Genomic DNA, 25,871 nt, shown 5'->3' with positions numbered 1-25,871 from the left:
GGGAGTCTGTGGCAGAGGCAGGAATTGAGTCCAGGTCTCTTGAGTTCCGGTCCAGTGCCCTTAGCCATCTCCTGCATCTCAGTACTGGACCTTGATAAGCCAGTGATCTGAGGTGGTACAGCAAAATCCTGTCTCGTAAGCCTCTGTACTGTGTGTTCTGTAAGACCAGGGAGGGGATTGAGAAGTGTTCGGAGAGCATTTGCTTTCCAGGAACCACAGTCGGGTTGGCTCTGGCCTTGAATATTGGGTGTGCTCTGTGTAAAGTGACATGACACGCAGATGACTTCCCTCTCACGGGGTTGGCAGAGTGCTGTGTGACACAGAGAGCTGCTTGTAGCTAGAAGAGAGGCTCCTAGTTTGGTCAGGAAACGCCTGGGGGGAAGTTGAGTCAAACTTCAAACGTAGGTGCCTAAATCTAGGCGTTGAAGTCCACGTGTAGGCCCCCACGTCTGAGTGGCCTGACTGTCAGTGGTGCTGAGCACATTCGCGGACAGGTGTGTTTGACGACGTTGATCTTGGCACGTAACGTGGAGGTGGCTTACGGCAAGGCTGCGGGGATGGGATGGCCACCAGTGCTGAGCTCCTGACTGCTGCACAACTTGCCCTTCCCCTCTGTCTCTCCGAAACGAAGGGTCAGGGGAAGCTCTGGCCTCTCTGTTGATGGGATGGGATCCTGTCCTTTTGCTCACCCGGGCCTCTCTCCTTCCTTTCCTCTTTAGCAAGTCATCCGTCTGTGGAGCACGGGCGAAGAAACCGTGAGAGTGCTGGCCTTCCTGGTACTCAACAAGATCTGCCGCCATAAAAAGGAGCTGTACCTGAACCCCGTGCTCAAGGTAATGGCGGGGTGTGCTCTGATAATATAACAGTAATACCTGGCTGTTAATATCTGCAGAACTCAGCCTGCTTTGCGAAGGAGGCCAGACGCATTATCTCCATTTTGCAAATGGGAAACTGAGGCACTGGGCGGTGAAGTGAGTTGCCCAAGGTCACCCAGCAGGCCAGTGGCAGAGCTGAGAGTAGGAGCAGGTCTCCTGAGTCCCAGCCCAGTGCAGCGTCTGCTAGGCCATGTGATCTACCTGTGTGTGCTGGGGCTATGCTGCTGCTCTGTCTCCAAGGGCATGTAGACGCACAGGCATGCAAGTGTCCTAGGGCGTGGGCAGCAATGTAGGTGCCGTGCAGCGGCTGCGGGTGACGTGTGCGGCTGCCTGCAGCCGGAAAACACACTGCGCCCCCGGCAGCTGTGTCTGACGGTCACGAGGCCATCGAACGTGAGCGAAGAGAGTTTGGTTTCAGCCAAACGTCCGTGTCGCACAAAGCACCCCCACAGCTGGCATTGTCCGTTTGTGCCGGGGAGACCCCAGTGTGAGCTCCCCTCTCACCTGAACGGGTCAGGCATGAGGCTCGCTGGCAGGGGCACCATGAGGAGGTTTGCTCTGCCTATGGAGCGGCTAAGCAGAGGGTTTCAGTCGCCACAGCACTCAGGCTGGCCCCTGTCTCGAGCACGGATGTGCCGGAAGCCAGGCGGTGCCGAGGTTTTGGCTGAGGGTTGTTGGAGGGCGCTCCTTCCCTGCCCGGGTTTTCATTCTGACTCCTCGGTTCGTGCCTTGCCTTTTCCTGCAGCAAATGTACATCTCCTACGTGAAGAACTCCAGGTTCACCTCCCCCAACGTCCTCCCTATGATCAACTTCATGCAGCGCACCCTGACGGAGATGTATGCCCTGGACACGCAGGTGTCCTACCAGCACGCCTTCATCTACATCCGCCAGCTCGCCATTCACCTGCGCAGCGCCATGACCCTGAAGAAGAAGGTAGGTTCCAAACCCCAGCTTGGGGAACGAAGTCCATGCAGGGAGTTTTGCAAGCTGCCGTTACGTACCCCCAATGTCGGCTTTAACTCAGATTGATGGGTGACCTTGTGCATGGTGAAACGGGAAAAAATCCCGGTCCCTGCTTCAGTGCTGCTGGTCGCAACAGTTGGGAGACGCGGTCAGTGAAGGGAGCGGATTGCCCTGTTGGAGCATTGTGGCTGAAATGCCTGTTCACCCTGGAGCCTTAAGCTGGACCCTGAGCAAGGGCATCTCGTCTCTTTAGGCAAGCCGTGCTCCAGGCCTGGCGCTGGGAAGGGGGTGGGAGGCTGTGTAGATGAGACCTGTAAAACCAGGGTCAGTCTGCTCAGCATAGACCTTTAAAGATCTCTGAGTAGGAGTTTGCCCCAGCATCCTTGGCTAATTACCTCTTCCCGCCCAGTACACCCCACTCCAAACTGCTGGGAAGTTGTGCACCTGCCTAGCCTGCTCCAGCCCAGTGGTGGGAGATGTGACTTGCCCGCGTGTGTTTTGCAAAGTGCTTCAGTCTCTTTGGGGTTGAACGGCATTGTGTAAATGGAGACAGGATCTCAATTCTCTCTCTGACAGAGACTCCCTACCGGGACTGGGGAAGCTTGGAGTTCTTGGGGGGTGGGTGGATGATTTACTTCATGATCTGGTGTCACTCCCAGGAAATGCCTTCCCTGGAGCCTCTGATGCTGTGTCTGGGAGAGCCCATAGGTGCTGGAACCCTGGCTTGAAATGATTGCCATTATATACAAGATTTACAGTTTGATGCAATGGCTCTCAGCACCCCCACTATACAAATTATTCCAGCACCCCTGGGAGAGCGCTGACTGGTGCGTGTTGGGAACCCCACTGGAGTACATGGAGGAAGTCAGCTGGCACGTGGGGGACATCCTTGGAGAATTCAGGGGAAGTTAGTGCCGGTGGGATTTTGGTAGCATTGGGCTCGGTGGGAACTCGTTCCACGAAGCAGGCAGACAAGTCAAAAAGGGACCAGCCTGTTTCGTGATGCGCTAAGGAGCCAGCTGGTGGCTGCTCTGCCAGAGGAAAGAGGGACCCAGAGTTCTTCCAGCTGCTCATGGGAGGATAAATGCGTTCGTTTGTGTCGCTGTTTGGGTTTTTTAGCAAGGAGGTGGAGAGCAAATACTGGCAAGGGAGTTCTCTCTTCCCAAGCTGTGTAGATCCTGGCAGATGTCCTCTGTCTCTCACCCTGGGCATCTCTGCCCTTCACCCTCCCTTGTATGTGAAATTAACGTTTCAGGTGCTTAGCAAAACCCAGAGCAAAGAAGATTATAAACCACCCATTATTTGTGGCTCTTTCCAACTGCGGTGTCTGCCTGGCGCGTCTCCCCATCAGCCTGTGTCACCTGCCCAGGCCATTTCTGTAATTTCATTGAGGCAAGCAGCTAAGTCGCTCTGAAGCAGGCCTGATTTGGGCCATGTCCAGTCTGACTTGCCTACGCTGTCAGGTTGCGAATCTGGTCCTTACTCGGGTTTGAGAAAACAAACCCTTGTGGATTAGTGGTTTGATTGCTCCCGTGCAGTACAGGATTGGTTACCATTAAATCTCCTAGATGCTCAGACATAGGGATAAACCCAGCCGAGATAAGCAAAGTCTGGGCTGTGCATATGCCCCTAATTGGATTGTATTGGCTTCCCACACCTTCAGCCCTGGACTAGACAGTCCCCAAATCCGGTTGGTTTCCCAGTAGGGCTTTGAAAGCGGGGACAGAGGGAGAGATTAAATTACAGCGGCACGACCGGTATGCCCAAATCCCAACAACAAGTCAATTAGTGTGAAATGAGCACCGGGCGCTTCCAGAAGCCATCGGCTGGCCTTGCCGCATGGACGGGAGTGCGACCCGACCGAAGGGGGGAATGGTTACCTAAGCCCTACCACAAGGTGCTGGGCTTGTGTGTGTAATTCAGGAATGCTACAAGCAGGCAGTCCACTGTCCACTCCATGCACACCCTGCTCAAGCACACGTAAGAGGAGATGAGCCGTAGTCATCGGAGTTTGTCCCCATTAGCCAGCAAATAAAAGAAGCTCATTTAGTGAGAGGAATTTGGAGCCAAAGGCCCCTCACTAGGAGCAGCTGTGGATTTTTTCCCGAACTCTGAGCTTCTTGGGTCTGCAGCCTCTGGTTGAGAAGTCCCCAGAGAACTGGCTTCCACGTGTACTTTCTCTGGTGCTTCTGGCTGGGTGGGAAACACTGGCTGGGAATAGCTCTTTCACGGAGGGTTTTTATTTTCTCTGGTGTTCCGGGCTGCTCAGAATCAGGCAGGGAGGGGAGACACTTCCCAAGTTTATTTTGAAACTAGGAAAAACACCTGACTCTTGGCCAGAGGCTTGGGCTGGTCTTTGCAGTACCACTTGGGCTGGCCGAGCCAGCCTGGGTGACCTGGGACTGCAGCGGCACTGCATGTATTAATTAGCCAAGTGGCCTCTTGCGTTGTTCTGTCTGGTAACTAGGAAGGCGGCACTTGGGTGACATGCAGGCTGGACCTAGAAATAAAGCTGAAAGCTCGCCCTGGGCCCTGCTTTTCTGTGTTCCCTCGGCTCTGTAAGAGGAACCCGCTATTGTGGTGTCCTCTTGTAATTGGGTGTGTAAACTCCTGGGAGGTGGGTGTGCTGGACGGGCCGGTCATGGCGACGTGAAGCTCCCTTTGATAGTGAGTGCACGTCAGCACATCTTCAAAATAAATAGCAGGAACGCTCCCTGAGGCTCTAAAGTGCTGCCCGTCCTCGTGGTATCTGAGTGATGGAGGTTCTCTTTTAATATTGCGATTGAAGGAAGAATCAGAGCCCCCTAGTGGCAGCAGCTGGGCCCTGTGTCCTGCTTTGCCTGGGGAAATGAGATCATAGTGGTTCTGCAGGTCACTTTGTAGGGGAGGTGGGTTCAGCGGGAACCTTAGAGGACAGTTGCTGGGGGAAGCTGGTTCTGCCCTGTAGCTTTAGAGGTTTATTTTTCTGCCCTCCAGCATGCGTGGACCAGGAAGGGAGTCAGCACAGTTGTAGAAGAAGGATCTCCCAGCTTGGCTGCCCATGGGAGATCAGGGTTTGTCCCTGTTAGCCAGTGGACGGGAAAGGCCCATACACAGCATGGCCCTGCCCCTCCATATGCTGTGGGCTGAGATGTTAAGGAGACAGAGCTCCACTTGTGAAGCATCGCTGCAGATAAATGACACGGAGAACAACACACCTAGGGCAGTACTTAGCATTTCCAAAGTATCATGCAAATCTCTAACCCTCCCGTCCTCCTGAATCCCGGACTAGCGCCTTAACAGCACAGCCCCCCTTCTTCCCAGTGTAATGGAACTAGTCGCGGCCAGAACCAGGGTTAGAATGCAAGGGTCCCCGGTTCCCAGTTGTGCGCTCCTTCCACTAGACCGCACTGTCTCTAGAATACAAAGGAGCTACAGAAAGTAGATTCAACTCCTGTCTCAGCCATTCGTTTTCCAAGCGTGTGTGCCTTTCTTTTTTGTGTAGGAGAACTACCAGTCTGTTTACAACTGGCAGTACATCCACTGCCTGTACTTCTGGTGTCGGGTCCTGAGCACCATCTACCCCAGTGAGATCATGGAGCCGTTAATTTACCCTCTGACCCAGGTCATCATTGGCTGCATTAAGTAAGTAGGCATGGATAGTTATCCCCCCGCCCTTATAAAACACTAGGCTCTGATTTCCCATCTGACAGATGTGGGCCATATAGTCACATAGGGGATGGGCAGGAGGGTGTATATGGATTTTAACCCTTTGTTGTAGGGGACTGTCCTATTGCATACTGGAGGGCTGCTCTCGTGAGCTGTGATTTATAGAAATCACTTGCTGCTATGTTGCTTGAACTTACTATGAGGCTTTATCAAGCTACTTTTGTGTCCATTAAGTGAGATCATTGGTACAACCACATCTGTGGCCTAGTGGCTAAAGCACTGGACTGGGACTCAGGAGACCCGAGTTCTGTTCTGGGCTCAGCCACTGGTTTGCTGGGGGACCTTGGGTAAGTCACTTCACCGCTCTGTGCCTTGGTTTCCCCATCTGTAAAATGGGCATAATATTACCTCCTTTGTAACGCATTTTGAGATCGTCAGACGCAAAGTGCTATCTATGAGCTAGGTATTATTGTTAGTATTATTTATTAGGTTAGCAAGCAGCTTCAGGACAGGGGGCAGGGGAAGGTGACATGTAGCAGACAGGGAGGAGTGGGTGGCCCCAGTATTAGAGGCATTTTTTGGACCCGTTAACCAGAAGCACTTGCACAGTCGCTTCTCCACTAGCAGCTGACATTTAAAAAGCCTCCAGAGAAATCCAGCCCCTCTGCTTTCAGACATACCCACGCACCTGTGCTGAGCTAGGCCTTGTCTGTGCTTGGCCTTAGCGCCAATCCAACCACCACCACAACAGCTCTGCAAACACTTCAGTGCTGGAAAGGAAAACTGTGACTTGCAGTGGCAGAGCCAGGGTGAGCATCTCACCTTGGGGTTCACATTGGGGCACCTGTGAACAGACAGCACCTAAGAATAAGTGACGGCGAACAGAAGAGCTGATACCAGCACCACTGCACTTCCCACCGAGCGCCTGCATTCGTAGACCTGTTGTGATTGCTCATTTGAAAAGAAACCAAAGCAGCCCAGTCCCTTATTGAAATGAGTAACCTGGGCCTTAGTCCAGCCCGCGTCCTTTTAACCTGAGCAGGGAGTGAGCAGTAATTTTGCTCTGTCCTGTTTTTGTAATGGGCTAGCCTGCGACCTGGAGCTTCGGGAGCCCCTTTCACTTCTGTAACTTACCCTTGCCTCTTCACTTGTAAAACGGTCCCCACGCTACAGCAGGCTCTTGTGTGGATAGTTCTTACCCCCCCCCCCCACACACACCATATGGGCAGTGTATCCTAGTGGCTAGAGCATTGGACCAGGGCTTGGAAGACCTGGGTTCTATTCCTGGCTCTGCTGGGTGAGCTTGGGTAAGTTGCTTCCCCTCTCTGTGCCAGATGGGGGTCATGACACTGACCGTACGTGTCCAGTGCTCTGAGAGGCACTGATGAAAAGCACAGTATAAGAGCTGGTGGGTATTGCTGCTGCTGGTCTATACTGTGACATGTGTCTCTGGCAACCTGGAGCCCAATTCTGTAAGATCTTCTATGCCTTTTGTGAGGTGCGCAGCACCTTCCGCTGCCATTGAAACCACTTGGCAAGCTGAGGCTCCACCTAGAGGCCAGCCTGCTACACTGCGGTCCCTCACCCGAGCTCCCCACACCTCTTGCACTGCAGCAGCAGCTAACAATTGCAAGCCCCAGCACAGTGCCCAATCTTGCTGGATCAGCAGAGATGCTTGGAGACAGGAAATTGAGGTAATCACAACGGAGCTAGCTTGGTTTCTCCCTGCATCAGAGCCTCGGCAGGAAGGTGGAAGCAATGTTTGCCAAATAGTAGCTAGCAAAATCGATGGGGAAAGTTATTCTCTTGTCCAGCTTCTCAGAGAGTAGACAGTGGAGGGTGACATGAATTGCATTCTCCCAGCATTGTGTTGTGTTTATGTTTGCGCTTTTCATACACTCCAGGCACGCTGCAAAGCAGCGTTAATGCAGGGACTTCAGAAGCAGAAGGGAAAGCGCTTACAGCGGCACACACAGGGTCGGGCGTTAGAGCAAGTTTCTAGGAGAAGAGGGCATTGTGTGGTGGCTGGAACAGCTGATGTCTTTAATTTCCACCAGGGCAGATGGGCTCTTGGGGTCGTGCCTTATCCGAAGGGTTCCTCTTGGAACAACATAATGTCCCCTTAATAGCATCAACGTTAGGTACATGCTGAAGTCCTGCTATGGGACATAAGCCTTGGCTGCTACTGCCTTTCTAAGGATTATGTCTACGCTCCGGCACTGCAGCTGTGCTGGGAGAAGCCTGTTAGAAGTCAGTGGGAGTCATTCCATTGACTTCTATGGGCGCTGATTGGATCAGGACCATAAACTCTATATCGTGGTCACATCATCCAGTGCTGAAATGCAGCCGCTTCTGGGGTAGAACCCAGCAGCAGCATAAGAGCGCACAGCCACTTCAAACAGGACGCGGAGAGCACAGCCAACCCCTGGATTGTCGGAATGATGAGCCTGTTCCTTAGAACGATAGGGTTAGAAGGGACCGCAAGGGTCAGCTAGTCTAACCCCCTGCCCAGATGCAGGATTTGTTGTGTCTAAACCATCCAAGACCGATGGCTCTCCAGCCTCCTCCTGAATCTGAAACTCTTCTTATCCAGGCTCTGATTCTCTAGAGGTGTTGGATGTCCCTGAGCCATTTTGGGTCATCCCTTTCTTTGTACTGTCGCCTATTGAAAGGACAGTAGACTTGGAGGAAGTCTAGTCTAATGACACGGGTTAACCTTGGGGCTGGTCCACACTAACCCCCCACTTCGAACTAAGATACGCAACTTCAACTACGTGAATAACGTAGCTGAAGTCGAAGTATCTTAGTTCGAACTTACCTTGGGTCCACACGTGGCAGGCAGGCTCCCCCGTCGACTCCACGTACTCCTCTCGTGGAGCAGGAGTACCGGCGTCGATGGCGAGCACTTCTGGGATCGATCCCGGATCGATTTATCGCGTCTAGACAAGACACGATAAATCGATCCCAGAAGATCGATTGCTTACCGCCGGACCCGGAGGTAAGTATAGACGTACCCTTGGTGTCTGGGTCTGATTTCAGTGCTGCCTCCTTTTCATGTGTAAAGAGTGTCCTGGGACCCTCGGGGTGCCTGAGAAGTTAAGTTTTCTATCTGCAGAAGTGTTCTGCCAGGAGCACAGTGCCCCCTAGCTTGGGCAGTGGCACTTTTTTTTTTTTATTGACTGTCACTGACAACCCTTCCCACAACACTGTGCCCGCATCCACTTACTGGCCCCGGCCAGCCTAGGGGTGTGACGGAGCAGGGAGCGGGGCAGACTTGACCTGGGAATGTTGCAGGGGGGTTACATTGGGGATGGGGGGCTTCCCTTGAAGGAAGCTACCTGAGCTGTAACCTGAGCCAGGAGGGGGGTTGGGAGAAATAACACCTTCTGCGCGGGGAGACTGAACAAAGGAGAGGAGGAGCAGAGGGGAGGGGGGAGAAAGCTGCTGAAGGAGTTTTTAGTTTCAGTTTGGGCTGCGTGGTGCAACACAGGGAACCCCAAGCTGGGGTCTAAGCTCCCTAAACCCCCCAGAAGGACTTGATTGAGGGGTTCTGGTTATACCTACACGCTCTGCTTGGGACTGTGTTCCTGTCATCTAATAAACCTTCTGTTTTACTGGCTGGCTGAGAGTCACGGTGAATCGCAGGAAGAGGGGTGCAGGGTCCTGACTCCCCCACACTCCGTGACAAGCGGAGCTTGTCGACTCTGATGCCTCGTGGCCTTGTTGCACTGAGAACTGTGTCCCACAAGTCAGCCCGTAGGCAAAAATCCAGTGCAGGAAATAAACCCGTTAAAAACAATGCAGTGCCTGGGAGGGCTCATGCGTGGAAATGCGAACACGCTCTCTCGGCTATCCCATTACAGGAATAAGCTTCTAGCACCCCTGCAGAAAGGGAGAAGGTGAATTGAGAGCCACAAGGTTTCTATACCCTGGCTTGGGGCCCTTTTGCTCTGATTGTCTGCGTGTCGTGTGCTTGTGCATCCTGACGTGCAAACAGCCTCTTCTTTATTTGCACACCTTGTCCCGGGCTGAGCAGCGACAGCAGGAGGCAGCGTTGCTATGGCATTGGGGTTTTATTCCCAAAGGTGAGATATCTCCTTTTATTTCCCTGGAGAAGAGCGAGCTATCCATGCGCAAACACCTGAATGGGTCCGACCGCGGCTCAGAGCTGAGCTGCTGTCATAGGGGGATTGAAGCCTTGTTGACTTGGGAGCTTCTGAGTGTAATTAGCCTCTGATCTTTTTCTTTTATTTGCACGCCAATAAAAAACCTGGTTGTGTGACGGGAGAACTTGGGGGGCATGGTAACTATTTGCCTACTTCCAGCAGACAGGCAGAATGGGCCAAATTCAACCCTGATGCAACTCTGCTGAAGTCGGAGGAGTCACAACAACGATAAATTTGCACCACTGCTTTTTGCAGTTCATCTTGGGATCTCTTTTAAATCTGAGCAACTGTGAGGTCAGCAAGGTGGGGTAATCAGTTAATAATAATAATAATAATAATAATAATGTTATGTAGTAGAGACTGCAGGGCCCAACTGAGATCAAGGCCCAGTTGTGCAAGGCCCTGTACAGACAAAATAGGAGACGGTTCCTGCCCTAAAGAGCGTACAGGGGAAACAGACAAGACAGACCCAGGGTGGGAGGAAGGAAGGATTGCCCTCCCCACAGAGAGATGGAGTCACTCGCTTAAGGTCACACTGGGAATCGGTGGCAGAGTCAGGAATCAAACCTTAACTACAGATAAGGTACATCTACCCTGCATGATGCTTTCAGCAGCCTATAGACCACGTACGTGCATAGCCCAGCCTCCACCGATCTAAATATCAGGGTAGCTGGTGAAGCACGGCTTAGACACGTGTGACGGGTGTGGGTGTGCACGCGAGTACATAACCTACTCACCGAAGCCACGCTTCCCTGTCTACACTGCTGTTAGCAGCGTTGTGTGCTGCCGCTGGAGCCTTCCCCAGCCCCAGGGAAAGACTCCAGTGGCAGGGAAGGAGCCTTTCCCTGTTACTTCCCCTCTGCCAGAGCCTTTCACTTGCGCTGCACTTTGCTGTGTGGACGCAACCTGCTACGTCAGGCCTGCACAACATGCGGCCCGCGTGAGCTCACTGTGCGGCCCGCGGGGGGTGAGTAGGTGGGCTCACTGGGGTGAGTAGGCAAGCGGCAGGTGAGGGAGGGGGGCTGAGTAGGCGAGCAGGCGGGCAGTGGCGGGGGGTGAGTAGGTGAGCCGGGGTGGGTGGGGGGCTGAGAAGGCGAGCAGGCGGGCAGTGGCAGGGGGGCAGGTGAGCCGGCGGCTGAGGAGGCGAGCGGGCAGGTAGTGGTGGGGCGGCGGGGGGGGGGGGGGGGCTGAGGAGGCGGGCGGGCAGGGCGGTGGGGGGGGGCTGAGGAGGCGGGCGGGCAGGGCGGTGGGGGGGGGCTGAGGAGGCGAGCGGGCAGGCAGTGGCGGGGGTGCAGGTGAGCCGGTGGCGGGGGTGGGGGGCTGAGGAGGGGAGCGGTGAGTTGGTGGCTGACCTGTTCTACTGATCTGGTCTGGCTCCCATCCCCTCTCCAAGGGTTGCAGCTGTCTGGAGATGCTTGCCTTCCATGCCTTCCTCATTCACACCTCATTCATTCAACAGGGCAATTGATTACAAAGTGGGGGGGAAGATCTTATTCTACTTCTAGCAAAAAGACATTTTTCTTTTACCTTAATTATACTACCTTAGGAGCCCGCTATAACATATTACAAAGGTTCAATACCGCTGTTTTGGTGGGGCGGCGCTGGGGAAGGAGGATTTGTTTCCGTGGGGCGGTCAGCACTGATGGGTGTGTGTTTCGGCAGTGCTGGGGAGGGTTGTTTCCACGGGGAGGGCGGCGCTGGGGTGTGTGTGTTGTGTTTCGAGGGGGCTGGGCGGCGCTGGAGTGGGGGGTTTGGTGGGGCCGGGTGGGGTTTCCGCCCTAAGCTGTTTCCTTTGGAGTAATATGGCCCTCGCCGCTTTATGAGTTGTGCAGGCCTGTGCTACGTGCTCTCTACGTGCGGCTGACGCTGGTGTGTAGCGCTGTTGTAGCTGTAGTTAGGTACTTTCCTGACTTCACTGTCGATATTTGGATTCTGTGGGTATTTGGCAGCATCTGGGCTTGAAGAAGTGTGACCTCTTTCTTTTCTGCTGAGAACTTGACTCCCTCTCCTACCCTCCCAGTTTGGGAAGGAAAAAAGTACTCTGTGCTTTGAAACTGCTGGCAATCATGGGCAGGCGATGACTTTCTGAAACTGGTGATCTCTGAAATCTTGTGAGCGCCGTAACCAGATTCTCAGCTCTCCAATGCCACCCAGCTGGTCTCAGAGCTCCCAGGGGTGATGAAGATAAACAGGTTTAAATAATTGTCAGGATTCTCTTACCTTCCCCTCCCGCTCCCCCGCCATCCCCCCCCAAGTGTCCCATTGCTGTGGCAGCGTTTTGATTGTCCTGCAGACAAGCCTAGGCAGTTTTCCACCTGTCTGGGCAGATAAATCCGCTGTCTAGGGCCACAGAAAGGTGAATTTGGAAAGTCCCGGGGAGAGCGGCAAACAGAATTTGCTGGCATGTGTGATGTGCAGAGCCTCCTAGCGCACCATGCAGCGACCACGTAACGAGAGCAATGATGGTTTGGGACTGCATCCGGAAATGGGCTTTGGGGTGGAGAGAGCTGGGAACAGATCCTGCGTTCGGTCCCTTGGTGAGCAAGCCAGTGGTGCATCCAGGCTGGGGTGTAAGGGAGATGGATGCTGTCAGCAAACCTGCGTGAAAGAGAGCGAAGGCAGTGTGGTAAATCATGGGGTCTCCTCCTTAGTCCCCTTGCTGCCGGACTCAATCCTGCAGTTCCAACTGCTGGGCAGAGGGCGCCCGGCTGCCTTTTTGGAGCAGTGGTAGCAGAGCAGAAATGAAGCCCAAGGATCCGTCGGGACCAGTGAGAAGTGCCAAGGGCCTGCAAAACGTTCAGGAGGGACCAGGCTCCTGCATGCTTCTCTGTCCGCCCTCCCACCCCCTTCCTTATGGGTAACACACCCGCTGGTTGGATTCCCACGTGGGCGGTTGGGTTATTTCTCCTCGCTGTAACTTGCCGTAGGCATCTTCAATCAGCATCTCAATCAGTGGAGAAATGCAGCTACTGAACGTTGTATGTTTAGGGGTAGGGGCTCTCCAGGGAGTGGGGGAGGGGAACGATGCAGTCCATTTAGCTTTCGCAGGGTTTTGTATCTTTTACTCTCTCAAATGTAGGGCCAGATCCTCAGCTGGTGTAAGTCGGCATAGCTCGTTTGGTGGCACTTTGCCCCATTGCATCAGCTGAGGATCTGGCCTTAGGGTCTTTAAAAGAAGAGGATTGATTACACCTGCTCCCCTTTCCTTACACGCTTGCTCCCAGGGGCATGGAATAGTGCTAGGGGGAGTGTGCAGAGGAAAGCGTGAAGTTACGTTCGCCCAAATGCTCATCAGCTCCTTGGGGTGGTTTTATTTTTAAAGCCGTTGTACTGCAAGGAAAGCGTTTCAGTTATTGCCCATTTCTCCATCCCTGGCTCTTCAGTGAATAAAACCTTGTCTTGTGGGGAAATGACACCCTATCAGCTTGGCGTTCTTCTGGGTAGGGTCAGTCTGTCGAGTTAGAGCCGCTGAGGGTTTAATCATTAAACCTTGCTCAGCCTGGGGAAAAGAAGGCTGCCAAGAACACTGGTGATGGCTTAGATACACCTGAGCAGGTCCCTGTGCCATCTGGGTGCATCGGCTGAGCTAGCGCAAAGGGGAGTTTAACATGTTTGAAGGGCCATGATATACCCCCTAGAGTGGGGGCCACTTGCGTCTGGGATGGATAAAGCAACAGAGTCCTGTGCCACCTTATAGACTAACAGACGTATTGGAGCATAAGCTTTCGTGGGTGAATACCCACTTTGTCAGATGAACGGGGTATTCATCTGACGAAGTGGGTATTCGCCCACGAAAGCTTATGCTCCAATACGTCTGTTAGTCTATAAGGTGCCACCGGACTCTTTGTCGCTTTTTACAGATCCAGACTAACACGGCTTCCCACTCTGATACTGGGATGGATAAGTATCTGGTGGCTATGAGCAGGCGTCCTTGCAGGAGGCAGGGAGTACAGTCTGTCTTTACTCTGGTATTGTTCTGTTCGTACTCAGCGTTGGGGGATTCGTGCTGCACCTCTCCTGGAACCTTAAATATGTTCTGATCTTGGCTCGGCTGGTTGTTCACGGGCGTATCTTGAAACTAGCGTAGCACAGGAGCAAATAAAATAATACCGAAAACCTGGAGAAAATAATTTCCTCCTGTTGTTTTTTTTTCTTTTCCTTCTACCAGAGGGTGGCGCTTTCTTCCTGCAAAAGTGCTGGTGGACAGAGACAAATGGGGGGGAGGGAGGGGGCAGTCGGTGTGCAGTTCCTTCCGCTACACCACCTCATTACAGGAGGGGACTGGGGAGAAATTACCATCCGTCGAAGCCTTATTGCTCCAGGCGGGGACCAAGGCAGAATTTAAAATGTGCTTAAACAAGATAACTAGTAGCAGAGGGCTGCCTGCTAACATCAGAATTAGCTCCCTCGTTTTCTTATTCCCTCTCCCCTCCACCAGCCCCTCTCCGGTGTATAAAACGCATTAAAAATGTATTTAGAAGGATGCATTGGAGAAATGGACCCAGAGCGGCTTGAACTTACACGTGATTGGGAGCAGATGGGATCCAGCGCAGGGAAAGCGGAGGGTTGGACGGGGAGAGGCGATGCCGGCCCAGCTGCAAGGGGGGAGAGGACCTGGTCTGCTGGGCGCGTCCCATGGGATTGCTTACATCGCTTCTGCAAATAAAGAGCTAAGAGGGCGCAGTGGGTCTGGCTGGGCAGGGGATCTCCAGACACTGGAACATAGGGAGAAGTTTGCTCCATTGGAGCTCCTCCAATTCCTTCTGCTGTCTCAGGCACCTCCCCCCCCCCAGTCATTTTGGGGCACCCCCCCATTTGTGTGCAGCTTTCAGCTTACCCTGGGACTGCCCAGTGCTACCTACTTTGGGGCCCTTCCAGCACATTGAATAAACGCCAAGCTCCGCCAGGCTGTGCATGTTAGAGGGCAGGAGTGCCCCCTTCCATGGAGATGCCGTGGCATCTCGGGAACAGCCCGCCGCTTGACTGGGCTTAGACTGATGTTGGAGGGGGCTTCCTGCTGCCTCCCCCGTCAGGCAGATTGTGGCGACCCAGCAGCGTAACAGGAGTTGCAGCGAGTGAAAATAATCCTTGTCTGGCTGTCAATTTCCTGCCGTGCCACGCCCCGGGCCCTGGCTGCCCGGGAGAAGCTGGGCAGGCGTTCAGAGGTGGGGGAAGGTGAGGGAGCGCTCCCCTTCGCGATGGGAAGCATGAGCTGTAAACTCAGCAGCTTGAGCTAGACGCCTGGCTGGGCCTTCGAGGGACTAGCCAGCCCTCCCCCACCCCAGCGTAGTCTGGGGCCCTGCTGCGTCTCTCATTCCGCTTCCGTCCCAGCCATCGGGAGGTTAGGTTGATTGCTGCTCCGCGGAGCACTCTGAAATTAATGGCCTGGGTTTACAATAAATCTATACCTTTAACAGGTTTATCCCTCGATCAATTAATTCCTGAGGAAGGCTTTCGTCCTCTCCAGCAGTGCCAGCATGCGGGTGCAAAGTAGATTTATTTCCATAATGGATCCAGTGATAATTATTTCACTATTTGGTGGAAGGGGGGAGGGGGAGAAGGGAGTGATTTATGTCGCCCGGTGATGCAGATTCTCTCTGCTGCATTGCTCGGGGGTCTCTCTTTTGGGGGTTCACTTCTCAGAAGCAAAGCTGTTCTCCGGGAACCGCATTAAAAAGCACCTTTCTTAGCGCTAAGAGCATCAGTATTCGGTGCAGTTCATAGCAAGTGAGTTCCTCCATCGGGCTGGTGGATCAGAGGCCTCAGCCTAGCGATGAAAGCAGAGGGGGCCCGGAGTCGCTTTCTTTATTCCCGGCTCTGCCCCCCACGCGTGTTGCGGGCTGAGTTGTGCCTCTTCTCTGTGGCCCCCACCTATAAAATGGGGCTGCCGTGGGAGCTGGGGTTCCTGAGATAAGCACTAATGAGTTACGAATTGAGATGGGCCAGAGAGAGATTGGGCCATTAGCTGCCTAGTTCAGTTTCCGTAGCCATAAGCCCTGCGCTGCCTCTATTGAGACCACCAGGGCTGGGGAGGCTAATTATAACCGTGGCTTTTGTGATTGTACATTACAGGGCATGCACTTACCGATGCCAACCGCAGCCCTCGTTTCCCCAGAGGTGGTGGGAGGACTCTGTCCTGGAATAGTAGTAGGTGATGGTAATAAGGGGGAATATTTCCCATGGTGCCCTGGTGGTCCATTGAAGAGCAGTATTGACTGGTTCTGAGCAGAGCCCTGAGTGTCCCTTTTCTACCTGTTCGGCTCTGGTTTGGTGGGTGGGATGATGGTATTCGGGACAGCAGCAGCTGAAGAAGGTACGTTGATAACGTGGGATTGCCTAGAACGGTGGCTTTCAACCCTTTTTCATGTGCGGACCCTAAAAAATTTCCAGTGACGGTGCGGACCCCTTTGGAAATCTTAGACATAGTCTGCAGACCCCCATGGGTCCGCGGGCCACTGGTTGAAAACCACCGACCTAGAAGGAGGAAACTGAGGAGTTGGGATCCTGGTCGCAAGAACTCAGGGTGTTCAAATGAGCGAGAAGCTGAAATCCTTGTGTTATCTGCTGGCGTAGCTCATCATATCAGGTCTCCCTCTATGGGCCACCCTGAGCAGCTCGAACAGCCTCCTACTCAGAGCAAAAACAATTTGCCTTTTCAGCTCAAGTGGGAGAGGTCTGTGTCTTTAGCCCTGAAGACTGTAGGTTTGATTCCCCAGTAACCTTCCCTCTGTTTCCTCTCCAGGTTGGTGCCCACGGCTCGTTTCTACCCCCTGCGGATGCACTGTGTCAGGGCCCTTACGCTGCTTTCTGAGAACACCCGGACCTTCATCCCGGTTCTGCCCTTCATCCTGGAGGTAAATCAGTTCCTGTTCATCTAACAGCAACAAACAAAAGCTGTCTAAACACACACACCCCCCCCCCTGGCATCTGCAAACGGCTGCTAACGCTGCACACTTCCTCGGCTCCTTGCAGCCCCGGCAAGCAGCGTCATATACCCTGGGTCCCATCGTTGATACATAGGGTTGAGTTTTCACCATCTACATTGCAGCTTAGGGGGCTGCCTTGACTGTCAAGACCTGATGGGCACAAAGCATCTCCGTGACAGCTTCCAAATGGGAATGAGCCCTTCCCCAGACGATGCAGAGTTGGGGATGCACTGTACTGCGTGGCTTGCTGCTGCTCTGCTGGTAACACTGGGCCATCCTTGAAGAATTCTTACTGTTTCTCCCCTTTGCAGGGCCCGCCCCCACCCCCAGCAAACTCTGCCTATTGTGTTTCTGAAAGGAATTATCGGTAATGAGGCTGCAGGTGTCCCATTCATAGATTATAAAACCAGAAGGGACCATTGTGATCATTTAGGCTGACCTCCTGCATAGCACCAGCTTGAACTAATTCCCGTTTGAAACTGCCAGCGATGGAGAAATCCACCACAGTCCTTGGTAAATGGTTCCAATGGGTAATTGTAGCCTTGTTCCACTGGACTTGCATCGTCTGGTCTGTCCAAGATGCCCCATCCAGCACGTTGGGGATGTAACATCACATTTGTCTCTTGCTCTTTGAGATAGGTTTAAGTTGCAAAGCCTGGATCTGGGTTCCAGCTTTTCCAGAATGTGGGGTGGAAGCGTATATGAATTCAGGGGGTTGGCTCTTTCTTGGAGCCAGAATGGGGGTTGAAAGGCCCAGGAGCTTATTGCTGAAATCCAGTTGCACTTTTTATATTAAGGACACATTTATGCATAGCTTTTACTTGATTAATAGGTGTTTAACTGTTATAGGGTCCAGCAGACTAATAGGTGGCTTATAACTACCTACAGCACCTTTGAGCGATGTGCTTATAACCATGTGTAACACATTCTACTTGTGCTGGCTGCGGGTTTGCAACACGCCACTGCACATTCACCCTTTGTGAGCTATTTAGAAATGTGTAACCTTAATGTTAAGTGTGATCATTAGTCCACACCCCAGACACTTGGTGTGAACAATCGCTTGTGTCAGTGATGTTCCGTCTAAAAGTTAATATGCAGAATTCTGCTTCCTTCACATGTTTTTTTTTCTCAGCTGGGCATAGATATTGGCTTGTGACTAACCACGCTGGCCGCTAGATACCATTGGATGCATCACAGGAATGCAACCGCAATAACAATGAACCCAAACTAACCGAAGGGAGAACTTGAGTTTGGGTAACTCTCGCATCTGCACTTAAAGTAGCTACAAGAGGAGACGTCAGCTTTGTTCTCAGCTCTGGGCTCTTGTGCTCGGGGCCCTCTACGGACAAGAGAGCGGGTGGTGGCCTGGGGCGAGAGAAGCCTTTGTGTTAAGGCAGTCGAGAACAGCGGTTCCAGTGGGAGGGGTGGTGTCGATCGGCTCTTCTGTAGCTGTCTTTGAATGGGCGCTCTGTGCGTATGCTGGGGCAGAACTGTCAGCCCTGGAGACTGAAGGCCACTGTCCACAGAATAGGCCCAACAAAGGTAGTGTCAGGCCAAGCGTCTCCCATGTGCTGCCACAGCCTGGGGCTGCAGGGGCCACCTGGAGGTGTGGGAGGGGGCTTCGCTGTCCATGGTGCAGACAGGCCTTGGCATCTCCAGGCTGCTGCAAAGGGCCCAGATAGCACCAGCGTTGCGGGTGGTTTCTGTGGCAGTGACCTGGACTGAACCTGCCAAATTGCTTTCACCTAGGCCCACTGAACCTTCCTCGGGTGGATGGCCATGGGTTTGGGATGCTACTGCCACAGGGTTTTCTTCCCAGTCCCCTGAGCCCAAGGAAGGATGCTCTGGTGGTTCAGACACTGGAATGAACCTCGGGAGAGCCATGTTCGATTCCCGGCTCTGCTACGGACTCCCCATGCTGCATAATTGATCTATAACTCAGTACCCGCACCTGTAAAATGGGGGCCATAGTCCTGCCTTTTGTCTAGTTAGATTGTAAACTCTTAGGGGCAGGCTCACTGTGTGTGTACAGCCCCGAGCGCGGCGGGGGGCCTGGTCTCGGTGCGTACAGCCCCGAGCGCGGCGGGGGCCTGGTCTCGGTTGGATTGCCTAGGCAATGCCGTAATACGTATAATTAATGAGCCACCTATTCCTCAGTGAAAAAGAAAAAAACGTCCCGAGCAACTGCCCAAGAAGTTATACTTCAAAAAAAGCCCGTTAGACCTAAAAGGCTGCTTAAAATAGCTGCCTGCAAGCGAAGTCTGTTCTTAGCTGCCCCCCCCCCCCCCCCCCGGGGTGGGGCGGGACCGGCAAACGGTCAGTGCCTCACCCCATCCCTCGCACCGTTCCTAGCAAAAAGCGCCCCCTCCCTTCCCACAGACCTAACGAACCGGCCCCTCTTCCCCCAAGCCTGGCTGCGCTCCGCCGCTGTGAAAGAGCGAGCGCGCTCCAGGGGTGGGGGGAGAGCCCTGGCGGTCAGCGCGTGAGGAGGAAGAGGGAGAGGCTGGAGAAGGATGAGGCTTTTCAAACAAACAAGCCGTGGGCTCGTTGCTAATCAGGTTCTGTTGAAGCAAAGGCTCTTGCGGTTTCATGTTGTTGTAAACGTCCTTCGCAAACCACATCCTCTCAGCCGGTGGAAACCAGGGCCGTTTATAACTCTGCTCCGACCCCCCGCTTCCCCCACCGCTCCCTGGCTCGGGTGGGCTGTTGGGTTCTTCGCCGCTTTCCTTCCTCTTGCCGTCTGTTCTTTGGAGCCGCTGCCAGCCCGGTGGCACGATAGGAGCATCTCCCCATGGTGCTGCGTGGTGGTTTTTGCTTTTCTCAGGCTCTGGGAGATAGTGTTCCCCTCCCGCACGCACCCCGTGTCCCGACGTCATCCGCCCCCCCTCCCCCCCGCTGCCGCCGCCACCACCACTTCGGTGGCAAGCTCTGTATCAGGCCCTACCCAGACGTTACCGCGCTGCACGCTGAACTTCCTCCTGGCTTCCGCAAGCCTGCGACCACATCCGATGCTGGTGTGTGTGTGTGTGTGTGTGTGTGTGTATATGCATGCACTGCTCAGGCTTAGCTCATCCAGGTGGCAGTGTTTGGTGGGGGAGAGGGGGAGGTGTTTGTGTGCTTATTCAAAATGCTGCCTTTCCCGTGAAAACATAAGATGATTGGAATGCAGCAAACCTCTCTGATCTCCCAGCAGCATCAGGTACTCCATCGAGTCTCCAAGAGCTGTCTTTTTAGTCTCTTCACACCTCGATACTCCTCTGTCCCTTGTCATGGTAGTATCCGAGCACCATACGATCCCGAACACCTTTGCCTTCACGACACTTCCCATCCCTTGTGAGGTAGGGAGGTGTTATCCCTGTTGTACAGATGAGGAAACTGAGGCACAGAGCGGTTAAGTGATTTGCCTAGGGTCACACCGGGTGGTTTGTGGCAGAGCTGGGAAATGAATCTAGCTTTCCTGAGTTCCAATCCAGTTCCTTAGCGACGAGACCATCCTTGTTAGGCCCTCAGCTTCACCCGTGACTTAGCTGGTCTGGCGTGAGGTCATGTGGGTGCCCCCTGCAAACCTCCAATCACACTCCAGGGTGCCAAGATCCATTTTAAGCCCAGCTTCCATAGCAGGGCAGATGAGAGGGTCCCCGAGGGTCTGTAGATACCAAGGGCTAGCTCTGGAGTTCATGACTTCATTTTTTGTGCCCACTCTCCCTATGTGCTAGTGAACGCCCCCATGCACGGGCTTTGAGGCTGCCTGTGCCTTTTGGAGCAGTTTCTGCATGGCCCCAGAAATCAGATTCTCTGGAGCATGGTGTGTGTTGTTTTTTGGTGGTGGTTTTTTATTGTTTTTTTGTTTTTGTTTTTTTTTTTTGTTTTTTTTTGTGAGAAGTGATAATGCTAATTTCCCCTGCATGCAATCAAGGAAATCCAGCACTCGCTGCCTCCCCCCTTCCTCCCCTGCCCCTGTCACCGCCAAGCCTTCCAGAGATGGCAGATTGAATGTTTGCACGATTCCTCTAGGCACAGGAATTCCCCAAGCCCCTGCCTCTGTAAATGAGAGCTGGCTCCCTGATTCATCTTGACAAGGGCTTCTGCTCCCCCCAGACGGCTCCTCTCCATCTCTGCTCTCCAGGAGGGGGAGGGAGGGAAGCCTTCCAAAATTACCTCTTAGGGGGAAGGGTGGGGAAAGGAGGAATCTGAGAAGGGGGCTGGAGGCTGGGGGGGCAGCCTTTTGGATTCTTCCCCGCTTACAGGCCATGAGATCCCGATGCCTTTTTGGTGCTTCCCTTGTTTGGTGACAGGCGTTAGTTTCTGCAGCGGGCGAATTGGTGGCTCAACCGCTGGAAGGCAAGTGTGGGTAAACAAGGTGGAAATCTCCCCATGGGAAGTCTTGGTATGCCAATTTAAATGTAGCTGCTCCTCAGCGGGGGCAAGGGGGGGCGCCACGGGCTAACCCTGACATGCTTAGAAAGGCAGGAGTTTTTTCACTCCACTGACACTTAAAACGGTGAGGATCTTGTCTCAGGTTTGCAGTGTGCTATGGTGGGAATCTCCGGGGCCTCCAGGCGCCCTGTCGGTGGGTGTGGGGGAGAGGGGGTCGGTTCTGTCTGCAAGGATATCCGGCGATGCAGGGGTCATTTGAGCAATGAGAAGGCTGGGCATATGTGGAACTTGAAGCACTTCTCCAAAGACATGGGCACCATTGTTGCTGCTACGCAGCTAGGGAAACTGAGTCACAGAGCGGGGACGTGCCTTGCCCGAGGTTACCCATGGAGGGTACATGCTCCAGGTTTCCTGACTCCCTGTCCCTATCCGCTGCCAGCGCAGCAGCGTGCTAGGTGTCCTCTGGAATAAGTTTGTCTTCAGTCCCGTTCCCGGCAGACAGGTGTCTGTTTGTGGGCATACAGACAAGGTCCTTGCCCGGCGGAGCTTATAATGGGAGAGGTGGTCGTAGGCGAGGAGCCCATGCTCCTGGAATGTGGCTTGGGGCTGGCCGGGGGGAGGGAGGGTGAGCCTCATTCTGGACAGCGGCCCGTAGGATGACTGGCTGGAGTTAGCTGGCCTGTGCAGAGCCCAAAGGTGAAGGTAATGGCAGGGATTGCTGTAAATTGGCTGCTGTGGGGTGGTGCTGGCAATGAGTACCGTATATATTTGTGTATAAGAGGGACCCTCTAGATGTAGAAATGAGTGACCCTGTATATAAGCCAGATGGTCCACGCCTGCTGCCTGAGGTTGCCACGTCCTTTCCTCTGGCCAACACATGTTATCCCGACTTCAGCCAGATCGTTGGCCTCTGAGTCTTCTGGCCCTCTGGTCCCCCCATCCCCCGTTGTGTTCTCTCCAGCCTGCCCCAGGGTGTCTACACTTCGCCCCTCCCTCCCAGCCCTGTCGCTAGCCTCTGTCCCTTCGCCTGGCCAATGCTCCCTGGCCCCTCCGACGAGTGCCTCAAAACGTCTACTTGCATTTCCCCTCCCTGCCGCCGGCATGTACGGTCCCACAAAGCCCGACGCCTTCCGCTTTCATGTGTCTGACCGAGGGGATCGATACTGCTGTTTCGGCCAAAGAAATAATTGTGCATAACGAGGTTTGTAGCATCGATTCCCTGGAGAGGGGCTCTTTGTTTTCACAAGCCACCGAGCTCAGCCCTCCCTCCCCGATAACCTGGCCTGACAAATCAAATGCAAAGAATCGATGGCTGACTGCGCGGTTTTCTGGCCTGGGGACAGCTGGGTGACCTGGACCCTCTTGTTCCAGCACCCAGAGTCCTCTGCCCTCACTTGCCATGCTGGTTGGGTGCGGGGGCGTCCCTGGGGCGATGCGCTCCCACGGCTGGGCGCAGAGCAGGAACAGTCAGAGGATGCGTGGTGCTTGAGCGCAGCCTCGGGGTGTGGTGTTTAAGAGGTAGGGAATCCCCAAGGCGGAGGAGAAGACCCTGCAGCAAAATATTCTCAGGCTGCTAAATATGGGCACCTGAACTGGATGGCTCCTTCCCCAACATTGCCTGTCCTATCAGGCTGGGAGTGACTGAAAGTTACCACCTGTGTCCTGGCCTGGCTGAAATTAGACCTCTTGCCAGGGGACAAATATCCACCTCCCCAAACTGTCTCTCGCTGGCTGACTCTGCAGAGATGCCAAGGGTCCATGGGGGAGTGAGCTGTCCCCTTACTCCTGGGCGGAGCAGCTCTCAGGCAGGGCAGAGGTATGTGGCGGGCAACCAGGCACTACTGACCCCTGTCCCTGGGGGCTGACGTCGGCCCCTTTCAATGGCACAACCCCGCCCCATAGAAGAACCCATGTACAGTGTGCTGAGTATAACGTGGCTATCGGGGCAGGGCAGCCCCCACCCACCGCCTGCGCAGGGATGCAGAAAAGATTCCTGGGCCAGCTGTTCGGCTTCTAGTGGATTTCAGCTAACAGCAAAGTCTTGTCTCACTGAGCGTGACCTTTCCGGGAAGCTTAGAATAGAGATTCTTGTTGATCCCTCTTCCCCTCCTCCCGCAAAGCTGGGAAGTGTGGGCTTGGACCTTGAGTACAGTGGCTAAAGTTTTACAGCTTTTCTCAATTAAAACCAAACGTCTGATGCCACCGCAGACGTCGGCCGTTCTAAAAATGCCCCTCTTTTAAACCAAGGCCCAGAGCCTGCCGTTCTGATGGTACACGTTCGTGCACTGGGGTTCCGGACGAGCTGCCGGAGCTCTCCTGTTTTGATCTCCGACTGTGCGGCCACTGCTCTGTGCCCGGAAAGGGACAGGTTTTCCCCACGTGTCTAACGGGTGGATCCAGATGTAGCCCTGGAGAATAATCTGCACTTTCTCCCTTGTTTCAAGTCCAGGATGTGATGGACACAGCATCCTCTGCTGATGAAGGGTAGCTGGTGAAATGTACCGACTGGCCTTTCTGCTCCTTAGGAAAAGTCGGGATGATGTTTCAGTGGAAAAAAAAGATGATAGATGTGGGCTGTCCGTTAATGAGCATGTGCTAAACACAGCCCTAAGTCCTGCTGTCGGTAAAGAAGCCCATTCGTGTAAGGGACCACTGGAAAGTATTCTTGGGCTGTGTTTTGTTTGACCTCAGCTCTGCTCAGGAGTAAGCTTCTGATTTCTCGCGTCGCTGCGTAAGGTGGGGTTTCGTCGGACAGCATGTTTCTGTAGCATCTTTCACTACTGGTCTTCAGAGCTTTAGCCAAAGGAGACGTTTGATCCCGGACTTGCTCTGCAATCTGCCAAGGACATGAATAGGATACTTAGGAAGAAATGAAGGCTAGTGGTTAGAGCAGGGGGGTGGGGGATTCAGGATTTCTGTCTTGTATTCGCAGCTCTGCCACTGACTTTGTATGACCTTGGTTTAGTCACTTACTCTTTGCCTCAGTTTACCCATCTGTGCAGTGGTGGGTAATTCTTCCCTGCCTTGGAGGAGCATCACCAGGCTTTGTCTGTAAAGCAGTTTACGCTCACCCAGGCTCAGCGCTGCGCTGTTGAAGGCAATGGGAGTTTTGCAAGTGACGTCAGCCGATCTGGGACCTGGCCTGTAGGCCTTTCAGTGAGGCTGTGGTCTTGTTAGTTTCTCTCTCTCTCTCGCTCTCTGCTCGCTGCGAGTTTTATCATTTTTACACCGGATTTTCTTCTGTTGCAGATTTTCCAGCAAGTGGATTTCAATAAGAAGCCAGGCCGCATGAGCGCCAAGCCCATTAACTTCGCGGTCATCTTGAAGCTGTCCAATGCTAACCTGCAGGAGAAGGCTTTCCGGGTATGTGGACACCCCTTCCCTGTCACATGGAATCTCCCTCCCTCTGCCTTCCATCCCAGGGTTCATGCTTTAACGCCCAGTACAGAGTGAGCGAAACAGATCCCTGGGCAGCTCCTTTGAAGTCAGCACGGTTGCGCCTGGGGTGGGTTTTGTAAGGGGTTAATTTCCCCATCTAGATGCCTCTAGCTTCCACATGGAGTTTGTACCCGGTTCAGCTGGGGTGACGGAGGCACCAGAAGGCACGCGCAGGGCATCCGGTGTCATCTCTTGGGGTGGCTCATTCTGTGATCTTCACATGGGCCCATCTCACGTCCCAGCATCCCCATCGGTTTCTCTTCCATCCACAGGACCCCGGGTGGCCCAGAGCCTGGCCCCAGAGAGCTCAGGGCCCTGGCAGAGGGCAGGCAGCTTGGGATTTGGTTTTTATCTGATTTCTTTTTCCTTCCACCCTCCTTACCCAGGATGGCCTCGTTGAGCAGCTGTATGACCTGACGCTCGAATATCTCCACGGCCAAGCCCACAGCATCGGATTCCCAGAGCTGACCCTGCCAATTATCATTCAAGTAAGGCGCTTTCCTGTGCCAGGGCATGCGAATTTGGGGCGGGCTTGAAACGGCGCTGGTAGCTGGTGGGAGGGGGTCTCTCTTTTCTCCCCGGGGTGATTTCCCTTGGCATTTCTCCAGATGTTTTAGGCCCTGGTTTCACTCAGGGGCTGTGGGCGGAGGGAAATCTCAAGGCAGCAGGAGGAGGAGGGTGGGCGAGGAAGTGGTTCTGTATTTCACTTCTCCCCTGGGAGACGTGGGAGCGGTACAAAGGGGCATCTAATTACTGCAGATGTGTCCTCGTGACTGATGAATGCAGGTTGGCTCTGGGCGCTCTAGCTCTGTCCAAATTGCAGCGTGGGTGTGCGTTTCCCAGAACAGGCGTGAGTTGGTAGCCGTGCCTCGTGAGGCGACGTGCTTCCCTGCCCCACAGCCCCTCACACATCCACTGCAAGATGGGGCTGTCTCCTCCAGCCCTTCCCCTGAACCAGTGCTCTTTCCCCTCATTCACCCACCACAAAATAACACACACGCCCCTTTCCCCTCGCACATGCAGCAGGACTTACTGTCCCTCCCCATGGCCCCTTACGCCCGTGCCACGAAGCAGTATTCTTTCCTTGTCCCCTGGCAAACAAGCCCTGCTTTGCTCCTCCCTGCCCTCTGGCGCACTGCCCTGCCTTTTGATCAGTGTCGCCCGTGCGGGTTTGTATGTGTTCGCTGATACTTGGCGCAGCTGGGGAGCCGGATGGCTTGTATTTAGGTAGCAGTGGGTCACTGGTTCTCAACCGTTAAATTTAGCTCCTAGCTCAGTGAACGTGTTGCTCTCTCTCCATTCCCTCTGGGCTCCCTTTTTTAACTCCCTGTTGATGGGTGGCGTATGGGAACTGGCTTAGGTTTGCTGCCCTCACGTTGCTCAGTACTGTTAGTATCTTTGCTCCGCTTAGACGCCATTGACTAGTGGGTGACCATGCACCTGGTTGCTATGACACCTCTGGCTGATCTGGCAGTGA

General features: G+C 54.0%; 1 protein-coding gene across 1 annotated transcript in view; it reads left to right on the top strand.

Moving 5' to 3' along the window:
• NOC2L (NOC2 like nucleolar associated transcriptional repressor) overlaps positions 1 to 25,871 on the top strand; it is a 78,655-nt gene that overhangs the window by 14,668 nt on the left and 38,116 nt on the right. Inside the window, exons 9-14 of the mRNA XM_065421279.1 lie at positions 720 to 833; positions 1,621 to 1,809; positions 5,324 to 5,463; positions 16,396 to 16,507; positions 24,206 to 24,319; positions 24,781 to 24,882. Coding sequence (XP_065277351.1) covers positions 720 to 833; positions 1,621 to 1,809; positions 5,324 to 5,463; positions 16,396 to 16,507; positions 24,206 to 24,319; positions 24,781 to 24,882 — 771 coding nt within the window. The remainder of the gene's footprint in view (positions 1 to 719; positions 834 to 1,620; positions 1,810 to 5,323; positions 5,464 to 16,395; positions 16,508 to 24,205; positions 24,320 to 24,780; positions 24,883 to 25,871) is intronic.

The sequence above is a fragment of the Emys orbicularis genome, chromosome 22 (genome assembly GCF_028017835.1).
Source record: "Emys orbicularis isolate rEmyOrb1 chromosome 22, rEmyOrb1.hap1, whole genome shotgun sequence".
NCBI lineage: Eukaryota > Metazoa > Chordata > Testudines > Emydidae > Emys > Emys orbicularis.
The sequence above is the reverse complement of the archived record's forward strand: the minus strand, read 5'-3'. Positions and strand labels throughout refer to the sequence as shown.